At 36.3% G+C, this 24,001-nt stretch overlaps 2 protein-coding genes across 4 annotated transcripts in view; both read right to left on the reverse strand.

The window, feature by feature from the left end:
* Positions 1–24,001, reverse strand: part of LOC131525559 (ribonuclease inhibitor-like) — a 214,923-nt gene that overhangs the window by 6,343 nt on the left and 184,579 nt on the right. The gene's annotated exons all lie outside the window — the stretch shown is intronic.
* LOC131525558 (uncharacterized) lies at positions 2,200–10,004 on the reverse strand. 3 transcript variants are annotated; one of them, XR_009267249.1, is made up of 6 exons: positions 9,685–10,003; positions 9,072–9,152; positions 8,546–8,935; positions 8,150–8,307; positions 7,815–7,878; positions 2,200–2,901 (listed from the first exon to the last, which is right to left on the reverse strand). XR_009267249.1 is itself a non-coding variant. In XM_058753353.1 (6 exons), exons 1-5 carry the CDS (start codon positions 9,914–9,916, stop codon positions 7,850–7,852), a joined length of 834 nt encoding a protein of 277 aa, XP_058609336.1. In that variant the 5' UTR covers positions 9,917–10,003; the 3' UTR covers positions 2,200–2,901; positions 7,815–7,849. The 3 variants fall into 3 exon arrangements, 2 of the variants coding, with proteins under 2 accessions (XP_058609336.1, XP_058609335.1); XM_058753353.1 differs by having other exon boundaries at positions 8,206–8,307; XM_058753352.1 differs by lacking the exon at positions 2,200–2,901 and having other exon boundaries at positions 7,819–7,878; positions 9,685–10,004.

The raw sequence follows: 24,001 nt of genomic DNA on the forward strand, positions 1-24,001 counted from the left end.
GGATAACATTAGATTGATAATTTCAGACGTCTGGGCTGTCCCAGCAAGCAATTTTCAGTTTAATAGACGTCTATTAGCCGTCCAAACACAGCCTAGGCTAAAACAAGGCTAAATTTGGGCTGTTAGTGAAAATTTAATAGACTTCTAATCATAGCCCAATAAAAGACTAGTCATCAAATAGACAACTAATGAATGCCTACATATATACATCTAATAGACAACAAAATGGCAATCCATCCAAACAAATTAAATATACAGCTTTTATTAAGAAAAATATCATTTTTAACAACTTAAGACAATACAAAATTATAAAAATACAAAAAGAATATTATAAATACAATACACTTAAATATAAATATTATGGTAAAAAATCTGAAATTTAACAACTTAAGATAATAAAAAATGAAAAATATATATATATATATTTTAAATAATTTAATTTTTTTTTTTTTTTTTTTAAATCTAATACAAATCAATAGCATGTTATCACACGTAACATTAAAACATTACGGATAAATGACAACATAAAAAAAAAAAAGATTAACCCTTTTGTTGGTTTACTTATTTGAACAAATAAAACAAGCAACAGTGAACTTAAAGGAAATTATTCATTATTGGTTTTATTTCTTGTTTAAAATGCTTCCCAACTGCATTCCTCAAGTCCAGCTCTGTTGCTGCTGGGAAGATGGTCATCACAGCATCTGCCAAATAATAAAGAAATAAATAGCATAAGAAAAGCTTTTTTGACATAATTTTTACTTTAATTACACTAATTGTGACAGGGAGTCATTCTCTTTTGTTTGGATGCCTACTAAAAACAAAAACAAGATATATATTGTTTATCAACATTCAGTGTATTAAAAGAGAGACGCTCTCTGGTAAATGTTGTGTGGTGTATATAAATACCTCTAAAGCCTGAGAACAGTGCCGTCTTTTCAAATGCCTCCTTCTGCAGCGGACCACCCTCCTTCATGCTGAATCTGGACATGAGGGAATATTTTAAAACCCTAAAATATAATACAGATTGAGGTGGTTAACAATTGCGGACAAAGTTTGACATTTCAAAATAACCAGTAAAGGAATTATTTATTAAATTTCTGATTTGCGTTGTAACTTATTGATTATTGACACCACAATGTTTGATTAATGTGGCACGTTTTTAAGGCTTTACCTGTTCAGCATCCTTCTGGCACTGTCTTTGATGTTCCTTCCTTCAGTTCTGGAAGGAAGTTTGATCCTCCATACACAGTAACACAACTAAAATGATCCCAGGCCCAGAACGGTAGTAAGGACGTCGTTAAAATGGTCCATGTGACATCAGTGGCTCAACCGTAAATTTACAAAGCTACAAAGTGAGAAACCTTCTTTTTTCAGACATTTTTATCCAAAGCAACCGCAAATTTTACAAGGATTACTGATGCTAAATTTGGGGGAAATTCCACCATCGGTTCACAATTATCAAAGAATCTTGGATGTATAGTAATTTGTGTTGATTTATTATTTTTCTGTCTGTATTTGCAGGAACCCCATCTGTGCCTGTGAAAGAAAAAAAGGGAGGCATCGCAACACTGTCATGTGAAGTTGAGGGAAATGACATTATTGATATTAATTTATTCAGATGGTCAAAAAATATCTCTGTCTGTCAGACCGAGAAATGTAGTGGCCGAATATTTAAAAAAAGAGTGTGTGACGTCGTCATCAAGGATCTGATATTCAGTGACGCTGGGAAATACATTTTGAGATTTGTTTACAAAAATTAGCAACATGTGCTTTCTGGTTTTCCTTCAGTAATTGTCTTGGTAGTGCATACAGGCCTTTAACCAACATACACACTGAACAGGACACATCTTGCCTAGATTAGCAGCATTTTCAATACATCTGGTCCTTCAATCCTAAATATGTTCTTATAGAATTTATTAAATGGCACCATTATAATAAGAATGAATGTCTTTGTGTCTCCTCAGATGAGGTTTCTGTGAAAATAGGTGAGGAACTGAAGTTGGATGTTCTGTTGCCAAATGCTGATAAAGTGGAGAAAAACTCTAGTGGAGAGTGCGAGGTGTGGAAGAGAGGTCATGGGGTCTGGAGTGATCGAATGACTGACCAAGGTGGAAACTTGACCATTAAAGAGTTTACAGCCAGTGATGCAGGTACATACAGGCTTCTGGACTCTGAAGGAGAAATATTGATCACAGTGACTGTCACAGGTGAGAGAAACTCAGTGGATGCTAGGAATATTATTTATAAAGTGCACAGCTGAGGTTTATTCATCATGATTTGAACAGCAAATTGATGCTAAACTGTGTGACTGACCTCTCAATAGGTACAGAATCAGGTACAGAATCAAAGGACAAACTGGACACAGATGATGAAAAACCTAATGCCACTGAACATCTTCGTAAGTAAAACAAGAGCATTGAGAGCTTTTCAAAATCTTTAAGCAGTAAGTTTTATAAAGAAAAAAACAATTAAAAAAAAAAAAAAAAAACTGTGATGTCTTCTCACATTCCCGTTCCAGCTGCTTGGGTTTGGATTGTGATTGTTGGGGTGGTTCTGGGGGCTCTAGCTCTGATCACATTTGCTGTCATCAGGATAAGCCAGCTGCAGCATCAGAACAGGAACGAGGGACGTAATTCCTACCAATCGGTCTCAGTGGAACCAACTGTACAGGGGCCCACAGCAACTGTACTACTTTTACAGCTGTTCTTCCTCCACAGTCTTCTCCTCCTCCACCTCACTGCCATGCTCTAAGTCTTTGCAACAGAGGAAGAAAAAGACAAAAACCTCAATCTGTTCACCAGCACCTTCTGCCACCTCTGTCTCTCCTCCATCTCTTATCCCCACAGATCTCTCCCTTCCACAGTCTTGTCCTCCACCTGCTGCCTCTTCCATCTCCCAGTCCTTGAGTCAGGAGGGGCCAAATGTGAAGAAGAAAAGAAAGGGTAAGTTTTGTTTTGCCGTGGGATATACCTTAATACACACTATTAATATAATTTGCTCTCAGTCAAAGTTGACTTTAGGCAAATTAAATGTATTCGGGTCATCAGGTCATTGGTAGCCAATACACAGTGTTTTGTGCTTTAGTTATTTAGCTGTGTTTGAGTGGACAGTGTCCAAGGGCTGAGGTTAATGTCAATCACTGACTTAAAGGTGCAGTAGGAGATCTTGGAAAATGCTAACTTTAGCCTGATAGCACTGAAAGCGAGCGTACCACCCTCCCTGCAAATTGCTGTCCAAAACACATGAACGTACACAGATCAGACGATCAGAGACAACATTACTACAATACATCACATGTCATTAACTGCTGAGAAACTTCATAGTAAAAGTACTACAATACCAGGAAGGAAGGTCAGGTTGTTTGCTTGCCGTTCTCGCTCTTTCTGCGTAGCGTACGTGAACGCGCTGATGATCTCCTGTCAGCGCAAACCGGGTGTGCAGAGGTATGCAAATACATGTTGACAGGCAGGTAGGAAAGCCAATAGAAACGCTTGGAATGAGCGTTTTGATTGGACGTACATTTCTTGGGCCTACGCCTTCCACAGATTATATAAATACATATTAAATACATTTAGACCACTTAACTTAATGATTGCTATCGGGATGTGAAGAGACTTTCAGCCAGCATAACAATAAATATTTCTGAAGACAATCACCTATTGCACCTTTAAGCTAGGAGGGCTTCTGGAGACCCAGCCCAGTACATTTAGCTTGATCCACAAAAAGCAGGGACAAAGTCACTTGGACACAAGTGGACAGGACCACAGATCACCTCACAAGTGAAATGACAACTATTAACTTGAGATTCAACTACAAAGCATGACACTCATTGCTTAATAAACTTTCCTTGTTTTTTGATCATTAAGGTTGCCGAAAATGTAGTAGACAGAAGATCTTCCTGTTTGATAAAATAACTGGGGAAAGAATAAATGAGGTAAAATGTCTTTTATTAGGCTACTTGCTTGTCTTGGTGACTGATTCTGGCCTTTAAAGATAATAAAACAATATGTTATGCCCTATCCAGTAATTACTTAAACAGCTCAAATAATAATTACTGTGTGTGTGTGTGTGTAGGGAAAAGCAGAATTGAAAGTCCACTGGTTGCCTTGCACTGTGTGGTAAGTCGTGTTTTATTAACTCTTTCATTCCATTATAATGCTGAGTAGTCTATTCCGTGACCAATATGATGTAGGCAAAGTTAAAATGGTGTCTTGCAAGCAGCATAGAAGTTTCTGTTATTGATGTCTGTGGCAAGAGAAGGGGTGATGGTCAGTAGTCTGGACTGAAACTCAGAGAGTGTGACTGAATTTCAAATTCTTGAAAGAATATACCATTATTTTTGATAGAAAAAGGAGAATGATCTACCTCCTTGTGTGGATTTAGATATCTAGTTATTAGTTAGAGCCCAACATTTTGTGATTGAAGTGGACACAATGGATTATGGGAGCTGGACAATTCAGTGCTTTCTAAGTAATTAATACAATTTTAAAAATAGTTGACAGGCAGCCAGTGTATTGACAATAAAATGGGGCTGATGTGACCATAGTTTTGGTTTTAATTAAGTACTCAAATACTACATACACAACTAGCTGAAGCTTATTTATTGAGCAGGACATTTACCCAATAATGCATTAGTAGTGAATCATGAAGGCATAAAATAATTTTTAAGCACCTGAAACATTAAAAAAAGCAATATTTCTAAGATGGAAAATGCTGTTCTACATGTGATTTTCAATGGACCGATTGCAGTCAAACGAGATCTGTGGTCTCAATTGTACTAGATGATGTAACAATACATCCATCAAGACACAAATTAATAAACTTGCATCTTATTTTTTGAGGTTTTGGACCAATAATTGTTTCCAGTAGTGTCTTGCAATGAAGACTATAGAACAGTGACATTAGTGGTAAAATGCATGAGGAAGATTAGGGCAATGAGAAAGAGAAGAGCAGTATTAAATATGAAGAAGGGGAGAACAATAATGAATGGCAGTGGGAGCAAGATGCAGTCACTATCTTTATCCCGAGTCTGTAGAACTGACAGATCTGCTTAGAATGCAACATGAAAACATGCTGAAATTTTAAAACTTATTCAGTATTCTGCAACTTATTCTGCAAGTCATAGCCCCTTTCCAGCCAATCCAATAATGTTTTTTAATAAATGTCAGTGAACTCTCTAAATGAAACCCAACAATGATTTTATTTTTGTTCTGTGTTCTAATGATATGTTTCGCTTATGATACTTACAGTAGCAAAACTTGGGATGACACATGGGAGCCTGCCAGCGAGTTCCAGCATTTTTTGCCAGTGTCTCCAAATCCCAGCCATCTTTCACCATGACAGCCTCCTCACCCTGAACACCTGGACTCGTCAAGCACACTTCAGTTCTGAGTGTGTTGTTGTTGTTTTGCTTGCTGTTCTTCATTAAAGTTTTTGCACAGTGCATACACTCTTTTAGTATTTTTAAAAAAAAGTTGTCATTTTAAACACCTTTTGCATTTGTCATGAACTGCGTAACAGCCAGGTAGTGTAGCATGGAGAGGGCATGCTACAAACACGCTGTTTGTTATAATGGCATGCCCAAAGATATTATTTTTAAAGATTTTTGCAGTGCAATTTTAGTATTGCATTGATGCAAACTCCTCACCTGTAGGTGACAACTCAATTTTTTGAGAGCAAAATGAGAAAGTGATCCAATGAGAAAATGTTTTTATTATATTTTAATATTCAGTTATGGAAAGTTAGACTGGTCTTATTTGTTTTGGAAAAGAAAGGCTGATAACCACTTGGCAACTGCTACCAGGTTGTGTATAGTATTTTCTTTACTCTTTACTAAAATGTCTAAAAAGGGTAATATTTTATGTAATTGAGGTCTGAGATGTGGAAACGGTGAAGAGAGAGAAGGCAAACATTTTGCATTTTAGGTCTAATCATCCAATATTGTCTTAAATAACCTGCATAGCACTTCATCTTTTATAACATGGGATTTTGACCAAATATATTCAATCTTGATTTTTGTAAACTGTTGCAAAAATATGTTTGTTTGTTTTTTTGGTGTAAAATTACAGTTTGGACATATAAGGTAATAAAAATATTTATAAAAATACCTGGAAGTATCTACATATGAGCATGTAAAACAAATATCTTTAAAACAAATTCCTTGTGGAGCATGCCCCCGGTTCTCACCTTTTTACCCCTTTTACCTGTTTGCATCTGTTTATAGGTAAGTTTACATGAACTGTCTGTCGGTTATGCCAAACATTAATAAATACCATAAAATAAATATAATAATAATATATTTGTTGTTACATATTTCCCAGTTACATATTTGTTTCCATTTTGTCTAAAATATAATACATTTATTAATAAGAATGATTATTAAAATTTTTATATTTCACTAAAACTGATTGCTTTTATTTGCGTAAAATTTTATAATGAACTGCTATTTTTATGTCTTTAATATCAAGAATCTAGGTGAGAGAGGATACTGTACTACATCTGTCTACATTTGTCTTTTTTCTACGTTTTAGATATTGATACATTTTGGGAAAGGATTATATATTCGTATATATATATATATACATATGTATATATATATTGTATATATATATATTCGTATATATATATATATATATATACATATGTATATATATATTGTATATATATATACACGCAGAAATTAAACATTTTGAAATAGATTATTATTTTTATTTCTTATACTGTACACAGCTGTCACAGTTAGTTACCCTCCGGTTCATACCATGGAAATCATTAGGCCCTTGCTTTGAAAAAAAAAGATTAGCCAGGTTAGCCCCAAATAGGAATCTATAACTATAAAAATATATTTTTATTTTTAGTGAGAAGAAACAAATATTTAACTAACCTTCTGGTATAACCCACCTTCAGCCGGAAGATCCCGTAATGACCATATTTGGACAAGTAAGTGTGACGTTTTGACACGCTGTGGCTGGACTAACTTTTAGGCAAAAATACAATGTGCTTCATGTTGCAAACTATGTTTTATTGACATCATGACTTCAGTAATACTGTCATTGAACAATGACGAATTCCTATGTTGCAAGAAATGACCCATTTACCGAAATCCTAACCCTAACCCTACAGCGCAAGTAGGGAACTACAATTTACAGTGCCATGTCCCATCGATAGAGTGACAAAGGCTTATGGGTAACGTAGTTTAATAACCTTTTAGTAATTAAATTAAGTAAATACTATATTTAATTAACAAAGGGATATCTAAATATGTTCATTGTGCAAATCTTTACGATATATTTGAGAGCCAGTTCGAAATTTGGTATTTTACTAAGAACACTTTTTAAAACACTTTTTTACAAACTTTCTATAAATGTGAGAAAACTGTGTCCAACATTATTTATTAAACATAGGATAAGTAGTTGTCCTGCTGTTTTTCCCTTTGATATGCTCATTGGACTTTGAGTTACAGCCATTTGAAATGTGCCGTTTTTTCCTCTTCCAGGGGCCACTTCTGGTCCCCTGGGGGTGAAAGGGCAATAAAATCTATACAGATGTACTATCTTTGTCATGGACAACAAACTGTTGTCACATTTATGCCTGAACATTTTTATTGATTTCTGCCCCTTTCTGTATTTATTTGTCCACCTCATATCGCACAGCCTCCCACTCAAAAACACTTTTCTGAAAACTGTCTGTGGAGATCTTGCCAGTCTTTTAAAATTAAGGAAACCAACAGCTAATAATGTACAACAAATACAGCCTTTCATCCCACAATACAAAGAGATTAACAATACTGTAGGATAAATAAATTCAATACTCACACGACCAAAGCGGACAGTTCGCTGATCCAGCATTCTTACAGTCCTGGTGCTGCCATCTTCATTTCTTCAAATGAGAAAAAGACATCTGTGGCATAAATTGTGGCAAAGTGAAGGGTCGCAGGCCAGTAGTCACTTCGATTTAGGTCGACCACTCCAGCAGCCCAAGTGTCTTGGCATGCCTCACAACTCAACTCAGGCATGCTTAGATCATATCGTAACGTAAACGTAAACCTTATGTGATTAATCAGGGTTTGGATTCTTTAAACAATTTTTACATTACTTTGTATACGTTTTAAACATTACTCAGAAGTCATATGTAGATTTTACATACAGACCTGTGCCAAACTTATGGGAGTAGAGCATGTATAGATGTTTATCTTCACACCCGTACCATTCATTGTGATCACAGCAACAGTCTTCCCTGGGCTGAGCCTCAATGACTCTGATGAACAACCACACATTATGTCAGGAATCTCCACAGGTACAAGCCGTACTGAAAAAGATCAAACATGTGAATTAAGATCATTTGTATTGACTGAGTAATATAACAGTGTAATGGTTCAATGATAATGAAGTACATTGTTGAAAAAGTATAGAAGAGATGCTCAAAAAGCTTCAATTCAATATCAAACAATACGAGACAAAAAGGTACTATTTAAATAGTAAAGCTTATGAGGCCTAACGATTCTCAGAATGAAATGTATGTTGTATACTCACAAACCAGAACTTACCACAATGGGAAAGAGCCTTATCTATGACAAAAGTTGTTGGAGGCAGTGGCTGGTAGAACCCAGGTGTCATGGCATCTCGGTTATGGAGAACATGTCTGGTGTGCATGCTGACATCACATTCAGCACAGTAGAAGGGGCGTGGTCGACAGTCACCACACCGGACAGCAGCTGGATTGCTCCCACACTGTTGGCAGATGCGTGTTGCCACATTTTCTTGTGCCGCAGCGGTGTTCACCAGACGGGGTCTCTCTGCCCTCCACCTCTCTGAGAAGAGACTTTGTCGTGTGCTCCAGCTCGAGGAAGCTGGGAGAGGATCTCTTGAGGTTCCAAGAGGTGATGCCTCATCATCTGAGGTGCTCAGTGAGTGCTGGAGATCTTGCAGAAAACACTCTGTTAAAATAGTATGGAACATTTAAAAACAACACTTTAATACATTAAAATGTACTGTATGGAGTGCCTTTGACTGTGAAAAGGACAGTATTCTGGCAAATTTTAAAAATTTAAATTTACACAATGAAGTACACACCAACAGTCTCTGGAGCAAAGGTCACCTCACAGTTAGTGTCAGGAGCATTGATGGGAGGATCCGTTTTCTGAATGTGATCAGCTGCACCAGATTAAAACAAACAAACAAAAAAACAACAACATTGTTTGTTTACATGTTTACAACATTTTCAACTTGTCCCAAGGCTTGTGGCACAATTTTACCTCCATTATAACCAGCCTGAAATGGCCAAAGCTCACTGTGTAATGTTTAGCTAGAGAGAAGGACTAGCAGACATTTTATTTCCCAAACCCAAATATGGACAGCACAGTTACTTGCAGTTATCTATAAGGTGTCATAAACAGATGAAAGCAAATAAGAATGCTTGCTGTAGAAGATCATTTAAAAAAAGAAACAAGCTGGTTGGCTACTGACAACACGCTCAGAACAAACACAGCCTTACCAAGACCAATATTTTAGTGTAGTTTATACTGCTTTACACAAATACTGCATGTAATCAATTTATTTTCATGTCAAAAATCAAATGAGTGGTTCTGGTTTGATTGTTTCCCTGACATATTCCTTGTTTGATACATCCATAAGTGCCTAATCAATGTAGATATTCAATTGATCTTGAATGAGAAACTATACTGACCCTTATTTGACTGATTCCTGCTTGATCTTGGCCTTGCATAGACAATGTTTCCATCAATGTCTCTCTTTCTCCAATGCACCCTTGGTTCAGGTGTCTTTACTGGTGCTGCTTCCTCCTCTTCCTGCAGCTCACCGAGCAAGTCATCAAGACTTTGGAGTTCATCATTGAGTTCTTGATGATCAACCAGGTTATCCAGCTTCATAAACTGTTCTTGGAGTTCTGAATCATTCATGGTGATGGGCGGAAATACAAACAGACAGAAAGACTCACAACAAAGAAGGACAGATACGATATATACAACTATAGATGTAAACAGAGAGAGAGAGAGAGAGACAGAGCGAGCTACAGATCGTATTTTTTATATGATCAAAGTTCAATTTCAGATAAGGCCAGAGGTACTCTTTCAGTTTCTACCATTGCCAACATGACTGATTCATTATTTGACAGAGAACACAACTTATTGTTTCTCTTGAACACAATTTAAAGACAAAGAGTCTTCCTTGTATGACATAAGACTAAGTTTATAAAGGCCACATCATACTGCTAACAGTCTATGATAATCACTATGTGACAAACATGGGCTTTCAGTTACACTTCAAATAACACTTATGAAAAATTAGCATTTTACTTACTGCAATACGGGCAGAATCAATTATGCGCCCAACATTTCTGCTTTTCTTGACAGATTGCCCCCATTGGCTATCCAGTGACACGATTTATTTTTTGTTTAGTCGACAGACTTCCAAAGCAGACATAACAACTTTTCCTGCTTGCCTGATTAGGAGTCTGGCAGGATGGGCAGGGCCGGAATTTGGGCCTCGTCATAACTTGACAAGAAATATAAAGAAGAAATATACACAAAAACAAAAAAAAACAGACAGACAATGTGTTAAAATAGAGTTTTTGTAGGACCTGAGAGAAACAGAAAGATGGACAGATAGAACAATGTAAATAGAGAAAGAGACAGAGCGAGCTACAGAGAGACAAGTACAGGTTAACAAGACAGACGTGGCTCTTAAAAGTGCCTTTGGTTTTTGTGTGTGTGTGTGTGTGTGTGTGTGTGTGTGGATTGAGGTTAAAATAAAGGAGAATGTTGGAAGCTGGCAAATTTGAAGGACCTGATAAGAGAGGAAAAAAAATATTGAACTCCTTACATTTTTACCAGTATTTTCTTCATCAGTGTTGGCAGATTGGGCAGTTTTGAGTTGTACTACGTGGCTTGGACAGGTGGCATTTTGATATTTCTGTTGTACTCTTTTATTTCTTTAAGGCAAATGACAGACATGGAAAATGAGAGAACGCTTAATTTGCTTTATTATGCCATTTGATGAGCAAATGTTATTGCTGTAGTTATGAATTAATTTGTATAGTTTATTATTGGTAAGATTTGTGTGTTTACTATATAATTTTGTGTGGATTTTGATCAATTACTGGAAAACACACCAATCTGGCAACACTGTTCTTCATCTGAACATTTATAAATGACTATAGTGTTGTGATCGAGCTAACTTACTGTAATATGGGTAACTGAACACACATCATAATTACAAATCATACAATCTCCTATATTATCCTGCATGATTATATGTGAAAAAAATAAACAAGCTTGAATTTAATTAGCTAACTTAAGCTAGCCGACTACACATTTGGTGCAGCACGTTATATTTTTATAATATCTGCTGTCATTTACTGCATCACGAAACTGCTACCTTGCAATTCTTAAGGGTCTAAACACAACTTCTTGACCTGATTATACAGTTTTTGTTCAGTAAATTTAAGGATTGTTCCCATCTGTATTAATTAACTGTTCTACTTACCGAGCGGGAAATCGCAGTGGACCTTGGGATCGCACCTTACAATGACGTCAGCATCACTGATTGATTGACTTATTAATTAATTAATTAATAAATAAAAATAATAAATAATCAATCAATCAAACAAACAAACAAACAAACAAACAAACAAACAAACAAACAAACAAATAAATAAATAAATAAATAAATAAATAAATAAATAAATAAATAAATAAATAAATAAATAAATAGATAGATAGATAGATAAATAAATAATAGGTTGATTGCATCGCATTGCGCTGATTAATCAGGGATTAGCCAAACATAATCACACCACATTAAATACGTTTATCATCATCAACAAGCATCGACAAAAATAGCAGCATTACCGAGGAATACACTACTGCTGTCGCTCAAGTCACCGCTGAACGCTGTTTCACAGACGCACTTTGATATCAGGCAACGAGTGGTTTTTAAAATAAAAAATCAGTTAAATATGACCTGGGGGACGCCAATCGACTCGCCCTGCCATGACTAATTTATTGCAGCCTTTTCTTTTTTATTCCTATTGATCATAGTCTCGAGTCCCATACACACTGCGGTCTGCTTACCTGCAGGTCAAATGTCAACGCCGCCGGTTCCGGTCAGAAGTCTGTGGGAATCCCTGCAAGTTAAAACATGACGACAAAGGGATCCTGACCAAGCTTCAATATGTGACGAGTTGGGAGTGAGAATGTATATATTCCCTGATGTATATATTCAAAATTAGTTCACATTATCCCCTCATTATCACACAAATTTGATTTATTTTGTGACAAGCAAACTTTTTTCAAACTGTTTGCACCATCAATGTCCTTTGTCACATAAATGTTTAACTGACGAACTGCACTCATGTACTGCAAATCAAGGCCATAAGCCTGTGCTACAAAACTTTCAGTTACCGTGCAGCTCTGGTGACCTTGTTTTAGTAATTCATCCCTCAAACGTTTACAAGTGGTTCAAAATGCTGCTGCCAAGCTTTTAACCAAGTCATCAAAGAGATCACACATAACCCCAATTTTAATTTCTTTACATTGGCTTCCTGTCAAATTTAGAATTTATTTTAAAATTCTTGTGATGGTGTTTAGAGCGTTGCATGGTCAAGCCCGTGTATATAAAAGAGATGTTGCAACCCTATAACTTCAGTAGGAATCTGAGATCCTCACATCAGATCCTGCTCGTTTTTCCACGCTCTAGATTGAAGACAAAATGAGACTGTGCCTTTAAAGCAGTTGCTCCCAAGTTGTGGAATGGTCTTCCTCTGAAACTGAGATCTGTGGACTCTGTGGACATTTTTAAAAAGCAGCTGAAAACCACACTGTATTGCACTAGCCTTGACTTTATTCCAGTCTATATGTTTTGTACAAATGTGTTTAAATGTGTCAACACCAGAAAGAGAACATCCAAAGCTGAGTCTGTGTTTCAGCCAAAAGGGTTTTAGAGAAAATTTTGAGATTTTTGTCCTTGACACTGTTGCCTTTTTGCTTACTGTAGCATTTCTAAGGTGTTATTCTTTGTGAAGCTTATTACATTTTAAAACAATGTATTAAAAATGTTTTTCTATGAAAAACAAATTTGCTGCTTTATTGTATAAAAAATTTGGTTATGAAATTTATCTGTATTAAAATATGTAATAAAACAACACTAATTTTTTTAACTATTTTTAATTACATTTTTTTAACTTTAAACCAGTTATTTAACTTTAAAATGTAGCAGCTGTGTTTTTATATCAAGTCCTCCTTATACCTCACTGTGACTGTGGAGGTTTTGATCATCAAATATGTGTAAATGTGAACGGCCACGTTGTGAGTTCAGCAATTGTTGTGAATGCAGTGAAGGAATACTACAAATCAAGCTCTATGGCATCGGTGAAATGTTGATTATTTTGGGATTGCTTTGGGAGAAAATATACAGCCATGCAGTACAATAGCAATCACTTTGAAAGTACAGTGTACAGTGAATTCAACATGAGATGACATTCTTCATAATTACAGTATCTGCTCCAAGAGATTCATCAACATGCTTACCATTGGGACAGTTTACTATCTCTTACTTTGCTTTAAGTTGTATTCCACCCATGTTTAACAATTTGTTCAGGGTATGTCCTATGCCATTTTGTTCTGTCTGCATATTTAAACATAATAAATTACTTTGGAATGTCTTAATAAATGACTTTGTCTGCTTTAAAGGTTTTGAGAATCTTTCCTCTGATCGCTGCGACTGTAACCATTCGCAGAATTGCAGCATGAGCTTCTTGTCTTACTTTACCTTGGGGGAAAAAAAGGACTTCCTTCTTCTATGCTCGGTTATGAGATCATGCTAGAACTGTGATCTGCATGTGTAAAGTCCAGCTCTTTTAACTCAAGTTTTGACATAAACCAGGAGGAGACATAATTTGTTTTAAATTGTACATTGTACATTTTTGTAAAAAAGCTTTTTTATTTTATTTATTTATTTATTTATTGGTAACATGGTCAGAATTAATTATTAATCAAATTCATAAATTGCAAGGAATCTGAAATATTGCTGAAATATTTCAATGCTTTGTATTTTCTCTGGAAAGGAAATGGAAACACTTTGTGGTCTCAACATGCTGAAACCTGTAGTTTGATCAGTGCTTTTATGAAAGTCATTTTCTTCATCTGTGATTTTGTCTTGTTGGATTATGCAAATCACAACCAATGGTAAATATATTCTATTTCAAATATTATAAAATTAACATATCAACCACAAATATAATATCTAACGTTAACATAACAGTCTAAAATGATGTTGTTTTATAAATTCAGCTGTGATTCACACTCAAAATGCACTTCTTTTTAGTTATTTTATTTTACAAGTTTTACGTATACAATCGTCTCTCCAGATGCGTCAGCGAGGATCTTCTGATCTGTTAAGGGTTCAGACGGGAGAAAGCATCTGCCTGAACTGCAGCATGAGAAACCGATATGAAGTCGCCGAGTATCACCTCAGATCTGGAGAACTGGATCTATTGATTTCTGCAGAGAAAGATAGGAACAGGAACTCAAGTCCTGATCAGTCAATTACAATCCAAACATCCCTCGACTGAAAATGACTGCAGACAGATTTAACCTGTCACCAGAGCCACGCTGGTTATTTCTGGAGTCACAGAGTCAGATTCTGGTCTTTATTTCTGTGGAACAAAGTCTGACGCTCCAGAGATGTTCTTCGACAAATCCATCAGACTAGAGATCGAGGGTATTTACACTAAGTGCAAATAGCGCATTTTTTTAGCGATAGATACTATTTACACCAAGTGAAAATAGTAGTATTTTTTAATGATATGCTATTTGCACTAAGTGTAAATAGTCTGTTTTCGCAGGAACTGGCTCTTTAGGAACATCTGGATCTGTGACAGGAGAAAAGGGAGGCAACATCACCCTAACATGTGAATTTGAGGCCAGTGAGATTTCGGATATTAGTTTAAGCAGTCGGTCACAAGACATCCCTGTTCGTCAGGAGAAAAACAGTAGTGGACGAATATTTAAAAAAGGAGACTGTGACATCGTCATCAAGGATCTGGTCTTCAGAGATGCTGGGACATACATTTTGAGAGTCTATTACCACAATGATCAGCCAAAAAACAGGACGTACCATCTTCATATTCATGGTAAAGTCAAAACTGATTGAACAATCAGCATGTGCTTATTTGCCTAATTAAATTTGGTCGCTCAATACTGTATGTGCTAATGGCCTTGAGTTATTGACACTACTATAATAATGATTAATGTCTTTCTGTTTCTCCTCAGATGAGATTACTGTGAAGAAAGGCAAACCGCTGAAGTTAGATGTTTTGTTGTCCAATGCTGATAAAGTGGAGACAAACTCCAGTGGAGTGTGGAAAGAGATCTGGAACCGAATTAGTAGGGTCCAGGATGATCATCTGTCTGACAGTGATGGGAACCTGACCATTAAAGAATTTATGAAACATGATGAAGGAACATACAGAGTTCTGGACTATGAAGGAAAAACCTTGATTACAGTGACAATCATAGGTGTGAGAAACTCAGTGGATGTTTAGAAATATTATTTATTTAAAGCATTTGGTCATCTGAAGTTTATTTATCATGATTTGAACAGCAATTTAATACTAAATTGTGCGACTGACTTCTCAATATCCTCTACAGAATCTAGTACAGAATCAAAGGAAAATCTGAACAACACTGATAAAGACAAAACTGATGACACTCAACAACATAGTAAGTGAAATAGGAGGCACTGAGAGATTTACAAAATCTTTAAGCAGTGAGATTAAAAATGAAAAAAAAAAAAAACTTAAAAGAAAATTGTGCTCTCTTTCCATCTTTCCCCTTCCATCTGTAGAGAACTCTATTGTGCCAGTGTTTTTGGGGATTCTGGTGCCTCTGGCTGTGATTGTGATTGCTGTCATCATATGGCGAGTTTACACACGGGATTTCAGAACAGAGCAATCCAGAGCCTCAAGTGGAACTGAGGAACTTTAATGATCTTGACTGAATCTGAAAAACTGAACAGGGGCCCTGAACACCTAATGACACAAATTAAGATGTTACTTAAAATTTGCCTTCAGAGCCAAGAGTATTCTGTAAACTTCTGCAGCTTGGGATGTGCGATATGTATGTCACTTAATATGTCTCATTCATAAGGTAGTTGTGGCCTAATGGTTTGAGAATCGGACTTGTAACTCAAAGGTGGCAGGTTCAAGTCTCAGGTCCGGCAGGGATTGTAGGTGGGGGGAGTGAATAACCAGTGCTCTCTCCACCCTCAATACCACGACTGAGGTGATGTCATTATATATGAAGAGTCTTCAGGCACATATGATATCTCAATTTCTGGGACTTTGTTGATAATAATTAACTACTGTATATTTTGCTCAGAGTCAAGTCACCTTTATTTATATAGCGCTTTTAACAATACAGATTGTGTCAAAGCACTTAACAGTATCAAATTGGAGGACAGAGTGTCAGTAATGTATAATGATAAGATTAAACACTCAATTTTCAATTTTCAGTTAAAGGCATTTCATTATTGAATTCAGAGATGTCATTGTCTAGCTCAGTTTAGTTTAAATAGTAGCTGTGCAATCAAATCGGCGATAATTACTAGAAATTAGAAATTAAGTGTCCCCAACTGAGAAAGCTAGAGGCGACAGCGGCAAGGAACCAGAACTCCCTCTGTGACAGAATGGAGAAAAAAACCTTGGGAGAAACCAGGCTCAGTCGGGGGTCAGTTCTCCTCTGGCCATATTTGAAGTTTTTCATTTATATGATTTATTCATTTGCTATAATTGTAATGTATAGTTTAATGCATTTATTGTTTCTCGGTCTATTTTTATAATATATATTTGTTTGTTTATTATAATTTAAATTTATGTCTCAGGGGCTCATTGTCAGGGATCAGTCACCATCACAACAGTCACCACAATCACCCGCTCACAATCACCTGACTTCTGATTGCACGCACCTGCAGACACTAATCAACACCAGTATATACACACACACTTCCATGCCCCACGTTGTCCGGTCTACCGTTCACTAGATGGACAGCTCTGGACTCTTTCTACGCTCCCGACTTACCTCTAAGCTTACCCATTGGATTTTTTGCCGATTCTCCCTCGAAGCCTGTGACCGCTGATCCAAACCTGCAAACAAAGACATGACATCACAACCACAGCTAAGCAATCTGAACTCCACATTAACTTTCTCACTCACCTGATTTTGGTCACTCCCGATCCTGATTCCCTTCAATAAACCTGTTTGTTATTACTCACCAGTTGTGTGTGACCGTGCTTTGTGACACTCATCTAGGTGTCCTGGTCCTGGCATGTCCAGAGATTCGCAATGTTTCTGCTGTTCTAGAGCAAAAACAGACAATATTGTGTCTAAAGTATGAATGTATGCTTATATAAGTACAGACGGGGACAAAATAAAGAAAAAACATGATGCATCTTAGTAAGGTGTTGCTCCAGCACATGCTGCCATGAGTGTTCTGCCATAAATCTGGGTTGAGATCCAGAGACTGAAGGCCATTGCATATGATACACATAATTTTTCATACTCAAACCATTCAGTCATCCCTAGATAAATGTGACCCTGGACCACTAAACCAGTTATAAGGGTTGTTATTGAAAGAATGGATGAAATGCATTTGTTCATGTTCACTCCGTGTTGAATCACGCTCACGGAAAGCACTCAAGAAACAGTATCTCTTCCGCGGCTCGGTATGCTTTCAACTTGTTTTTTTTAGTAAGAGCAAGAGACTGTACGACATTCACGTTACATGATTTGGCTGATTTTTCCATAGAGAGTGTGACAGCGCACCGCATTAAAATAAATGATCATGTTTTCATAACCGCTGGCCAAATTAAAAAACAAAACTAAAATTAAAACATCTTTGAGAGCAAGGGGGCTCCCTGGTGTTTCGGGGGGCCCTACGCAGCTTGCGTATTCTGCGTATAGGGAGGATCGGCTCTATCCTATCTGTGTGTATGCTTTGTAGTGCTGTCAAACGATTAATCGCGATTAATGGCATTCAAAATAAAACATTTTATTTCCATAATATATGTGTGTGTGTTCTATGTATATTTATTATGTATATATAAATACACACACACATACAGTATATATTTTGAAAATATTTACTTGTATTTACATGTCTTTATTTATATTCATAGAATTTATATTATAAATAAATATATTTAATATATAAACATAAAATATTTTTCTGAAATATATACATGCATGTGTGTGTATTTATATATGCGTAATAAATATATTTATTTTTATAGATATATTTATCACAGCACACATACATATATTATGTAAACAAAAACTTTTATTTTGGATGCCATTAATCATGATTAATCATTTGAGAGCCCTAATGCTTTGTAAAAATGTGTTTAAATATGAGTCAACATGAAGAGGGCATCCAAAGCTGAATCTCTGCTCCTGTTTTTCCCATTTTTGCCGCTGCTGTCAAGTATTGAAGTAATGTTACGTTTTTCTATGCAGTATGTTGTTCCATTTTACTGTCTGTATATTTAAATGTGTAACTTAATAAATAACTTTACCTGCTTCACCAATCACCAATGGTGTTGAAAGCTAAAATGACTGACTTCTTCAAAACTTCAGCATAAGCTTCCTATCTTAAATTACCTTTGGGGAAAAATGACTTCCTCCTTCAAATAAAAAAATAGAAATAAAAATAAATAAATAAAAAAATCAACAGAAAATGTGACCTGTTCTGAAGTTTAACTGTAACGCTTAAATATCTATTAACATCAGACTGATATAGAACTGGTGATCTGTGTAAAGTTACATACATGTTTTAGTCATGTAAACCAGGAAGAGACATGATTTATATTTGTATATATTTCTACAAACTTTTTTGTAATATGGTCAAAATTAATAATGAATCAAAAGCATGTCCCTGAAGATGTTCATAGAGCTTACATTGTAAAACAACTACCGGATCTGGAATATTTATGAATATGGACTCACAAATCTACTCACACACAAGTCTTGTTAGCCAAGTGTCTATGCATGCTAAAAGACCACATCCAGTGAAAACTACATTGGGAAATCATGAATATTTTCATTACCACACACGCAAGTTTGATGTGGAGACGCAGCACTTGATATAGAGGCCATTATTCTAAGCTTTATTTTGCTCTAGAAAGGAAGTGGAAACACCTTGTGGTTTAGGGTCTCTGCATTTTGCTGAAACCTGTAGTTTGAGCCACACTTATGAAGGACAGACACAATGAAGCAAGTCATTTTCTTCTGTGTATTTTCTTGTTGGATTATGCCAATCTCATTCAGTGGTAAATATTCTATATCAAACATTATGAAATTAACATATCAACCACAAATATAATAGCTATTAACATAAAATGGTCTGTTTTTCTATATAAATGTCTCTCAAAATTTGCCAGTACAAGGATCTTCTGATCTGTTAAGGGTTCAGAAGGGAGAAAACATCAGTCTGAACTGCAGCATGAGAAATCGATATGAAGTCGCCTGGTATCACCTCAGATCTGGAGAACTTGAGCTACTGATTTCTGCAAAGAAAGATGAATCAGGAAGAAAACTCCTGACCAACTACAATCCAAACAGCCCTCGTCTGAAAATGACTGCAGACGCTTGGGTCACCAGAGCCACGCTGGTTATTTCTGGAGTCACAGAGTCAGATTCTGGTCTTTATTTCTGTGGAACAAAGTCTGACGCTCCAGAGATGTTCTTTGACAAACCCTTCAGACTAGAGATCGAGGGTAACAGATTTCAGTTTTTCACATCATATCTTCACAAACTATGCATTTAGCAGCACATGGGTGGGAAGTACATATATTAAAAAAATAAATAAATAACATTATAATAATAATTAGAAATTTTGGATTACAAACATACACTGCTAATCAAAAGTTTGGACACAGTGAATTATTGTTTTTTTTCTTGATGTTAAAAACAAATGATAAAGGCCCTGAAATCTCATTATGAATCATTTCTGTTGTGTAAAGAACAACTTAAAAGCCACAAAAGCTCACCTTAACCTACTCTACCATAAATAACTTACAAATAAAAACAGTTTTGTGTGTATTTGATAAACTGATCATATATTTACAGGTCTTTCTGTAACAGAAGAGCCAAAAGTTGACATCACAGGTAACATGTTGGTTGTTATTTCAGTGGAAATCCAGCACTAATTCTAGCTATCATCTAACACTTTCTGGTTGTACGTATAAATAATGCTTGTCTGTCTATAGCTGGTTTGACCCTGAAAGAGAGAGCATTGATGTTCGGTGGTGTTGGTCTGGCTGTGTTTGTGTTTTTTCTGGCTACAGTCGTCGCAGGAGGAATCATTCACTATCACGGTTGGCAGAAAGGATGGGCCGCAGCCAAAAAACGCTCATCTCTGATTCACCACAAATAAGCTAAACCCAGTCAACACGTGAGATCACGCGATGATCACAGTGACGTCACACCATTCTCATACGGTGATCCTCACAGTGTGAGTAATATATGAACTCATTGTGAATTCAAAACGTTGAGCAGGTTAAGAGGAGGCAGCTCAAATATCTGTCGCTGGGGGACATTCTACTTCCTGTTTCTCAACACTATTACAGAGATATCACAGTGCTCTCACATGATGAGCTCATGAGTGCACGCCCAGCTAACAGATTTCTGTTATAAGAACCTTCTCCAAACATACAACTGACTTCCAGACACAGCCTTCGATGAAATCAACTGAAATAAACAAATCACCAGCTTCACTCATTATTAACCAGACTGACTTAATTTCTGTCAGACATCTTCAAAAGTGCTTATTGGGAATTAACAGAGATTTAGATGATGATGTTTTATTGTTTTGTTTGATGTTACCATCATAGTGATTAGTGTTTGCTTTAGTTGGGCTCTTGACCCTTGACTTTGTAACATTATATTTTTTTAGGCTGCTGTAATTGTGTTTGTAAAGCACGTTTGTTATGGCAAGGAAACCCAAAAAGAGACTGCAACCAGGTGGTTTGTTATTGATGATAACAACAACACAGTCATCACCTAGATTCAATATGCAGTCTTGGTCTTGGGAAGTCGTGGCCTAATGGTTAAAGAGTCGGACTTGTACTCGTAATCCAATGGTTGCGAGTTTGAGTCTCGGGCCGGAAGAGATTGTAGGTGGGGGGAGTGGATGTACAGCGCTCTCTGAACAGCGCTCTGTCTCCAGCCTCAATACTACGAATGAGGTGCCCTTGAGCAAGGCACCGAACCCCCAACTGCTTCCCGGGCACCGCAGCATAAATGGCTGCCCACTGCTCCGGGGGTGTGTACACTTTGGCTGGGTTAATTGCAGAGCACAAATTCCGAGCATGGGTCACCATACTTGGCCGTATGACACGTCACTTTCATAATCATTTAGAAGAACTACAACAGCATAAGACACAAACATTATTAACTACTCTGTCATTTAAACACAAAGAGAGACATCAAGAATCAGTGTATGAATCTCAACAATGGTGACAATCAAAAGCTTCATGCTGCAATGCATGCTGGGTACCTAGTCTCTGTGCAGTGAGTGCACTTTGACCTCACATTAGTATGAGCACACAGTGAGGGCGCTGTGAGGTTACACTTTTAGCTCACTGTTACCTCACATTGTGACCTCATCACGAGTATCCTGTGAGCTCATGGTGACATCACTGTGAGATCAAATTGTTGACTGGGAATAACACATTTGTGTGCTTTCTTTTTTTTTTTTTTTTAAATCTGAGCTTTGCACTGCTAGTTAAATCAGCATTACTGTAGTTTACGGCAAATTAAACAGAAAACTGTGGCTTAGATGTTTTTCCTGTTGGCCTGATCTGCTTTCACTTTAGAGAAACTACAGACTTGAATTCCGTAAATGTAAATTTGAATAAAATGAAAAGAATTTCAAATCACATGAGCCAATATTTTATTCACAATAGAGCCTAAATGTTTAAATTGAGAAATTTTACACTTTTATGCACTAAATGATTGTAGTATTTTAGCAATAGAGAAAAACTGTAATGATGTGTCAAACAATACTGAAACTTTAAAAGTTAATTAAGAAAGAAACTATACATAAATGTAATTTCTGCTGTGTGGTTTTAGATCAGTTATGTGACTCATGCAGAGAATTAAAGAATTCACCCAGAAATAAAAATAAAGATATGATGACGCCAGCTCCTGTGTCAGCAGCACCACACGCATGCATCATGATAATCTCATGAATGGCAACAGAAACTGACAAGGAAGAAAATAAATTGTTGAATAAAGCCATCATTTTTGTTTTCTTTGCTCCAGGGCTCCATACTAATATTTGAGGGCACTAAGTTCTGCAGATGGTGGCACCAGAAGCAGATTTGGTAGCGCTTGTTTTGCATTAATAAGTGTAGTCACTAATAATATTACATGTTTATTTCTTGGTAATGCACATCTGACAAGAAATTTGACTGAGTAAAGCACTGAGCTTGAGTTGGGAAGCATTCAAAATGTACTTTTATTAACAACAATAACGTGCAAAATCTAGGTTTTATATAGAAAATTTACATATTCCACTCTTATTAAATGTTCCATTATTCTTCTATAGTATTATATGGATCCACTGCATCGAAATAGTTGAAAAAGCCCATATACATGTAAACAACTTTAAATATATAAAAATAAAATTTATAGTATTAGTAAGTAATATAAGTATTTAAGTTAAATATTCAAGTATTACAAATACTTTATATACTAAATACTTAAGTATTACAAATAATTAACCCTTTTTTATTGTGTCTAAATGTTGACATGCAACTTAGTATATAATGTTACATTTAATTCCTCAAAAATGACAAGAGTGTGTACTGTCTGCAAGAGATAGCTGGAGAGCAGATACTACATCTTTCACTGCCCTATAGCTGGAACCACCCATATCAGGAAATAACAACATATCCGGTATGGTAAACACCAGAATCCTGTAGAGAGGAAGCAATCATCATCCACCTTATCATCTAATTGTGCTAAGGCTTGTTACAGATGTTCAGCTTTAGTCAAGAAGTGGGAAAGAACTGATCAGTCAAGAACTGATGCAAAAATCCCATTGTATGAGGTTATGTGAGGTAATGAGTGTTAACCTCATCTCATTGAGGTTCACTGATCTTTCCCATGTGGTTCTGAACAAGGACCTCTGCTGCTCTGGGTTTCATTGGATGTTAAACTAATTACGCTAATCCCATCAGAGAATCAAAAGAGTGACCACTAAAAGACACTTGCTATAAGCTCTTCTTTCTTTTCTGTGGTCGATGCAAGAACACACTCAAAAAAATGATTTGGTCTAAATTGTTCCAGTGTTCATGTGTTTCCACACAACAGAGTGTTCAAGTAGAATTGAAGCAGTGCTGGAGTTAAGGAGATAAATGCGTGATGATTGATCATTAATGATGAACACCTGCTGTTATCAAGAAGAATCACCGAAGGAAAGAGAAACACAAGAACTACAACTGACTTCAGCCACAGCTGAAGATGAAATCAACTGAAAAAAAAGAAGACATTAAATCTCTCAAGATCTGATTAAACAGCATCAGACTGACCAGATTGACTTTATTTCTGTCAGACTTCTAGAGAAGCTCTTATTGAGAATTAACAGAGGTTTAGATGCTTTATTGTTTTGTTTGAAATCACCATCAAAGAGACCAGTGTTTCCTTTTGTTGGGCTCTGGGCTCTTGACCCTTGACATGTTGGTGTTAATATTACACTGGTTGCTTTAATTGTGTGTTTATATAGGATACACTTCGTTTAGCCAGCAAAGCTAGGAAAAAAAAAAAAAAGTTATTGGCAAATGATCCACCGATCTCATTTTTTATATAGCTTCAGATGTAGTAGTCTTGTAAATATCAGATAATTTGAATAATTTACAAATCACCTTGTGCACATAACGTTTTCATCTGTAGCAATACAAAGACCACAGACATCAAGAATCAGTGTAT

This window comes from Onychostoma macrolepis, chromosome 19 (genome assembly GCF_012432095.1).
Source record: "Onychostoma macrolepis isolate SWU-2019 chromosome 19, ASM1243209v1, whole genome shotgun sequence".
NCBI lineage: Eukaryota > Metazoa > Chordata > Actinopteri > Cypriniformes > Cyprinidae > Onychostoma > Onychostoma macrolepis.

Excerpts from the sequence above, each read along its gene's own strand:
- LOC131525558 (XM_058753352.1), bottom strand. The coding sequence starts at position 9,916 with ATGAATGATTCAGAACTCCAAGAACAGTTTATGAAGCTGGATAACCTG. Across the intron at positions 9,153-9,684 it reads CAGGAATCAGTCAAATAAGG|CTGATCACATTCAGAAAACG; the intron begins GTCAGTATAGTT and ends AATCTGGTGCAG. Across the intron at positions 8,308-8,545 it reads TAAGGCTCTTTCCCATTGTG|TACGGCTTGTACCTGTGGAG; the intron begins GTAAGTTCTGGT and ends GATCTTTTTCAG.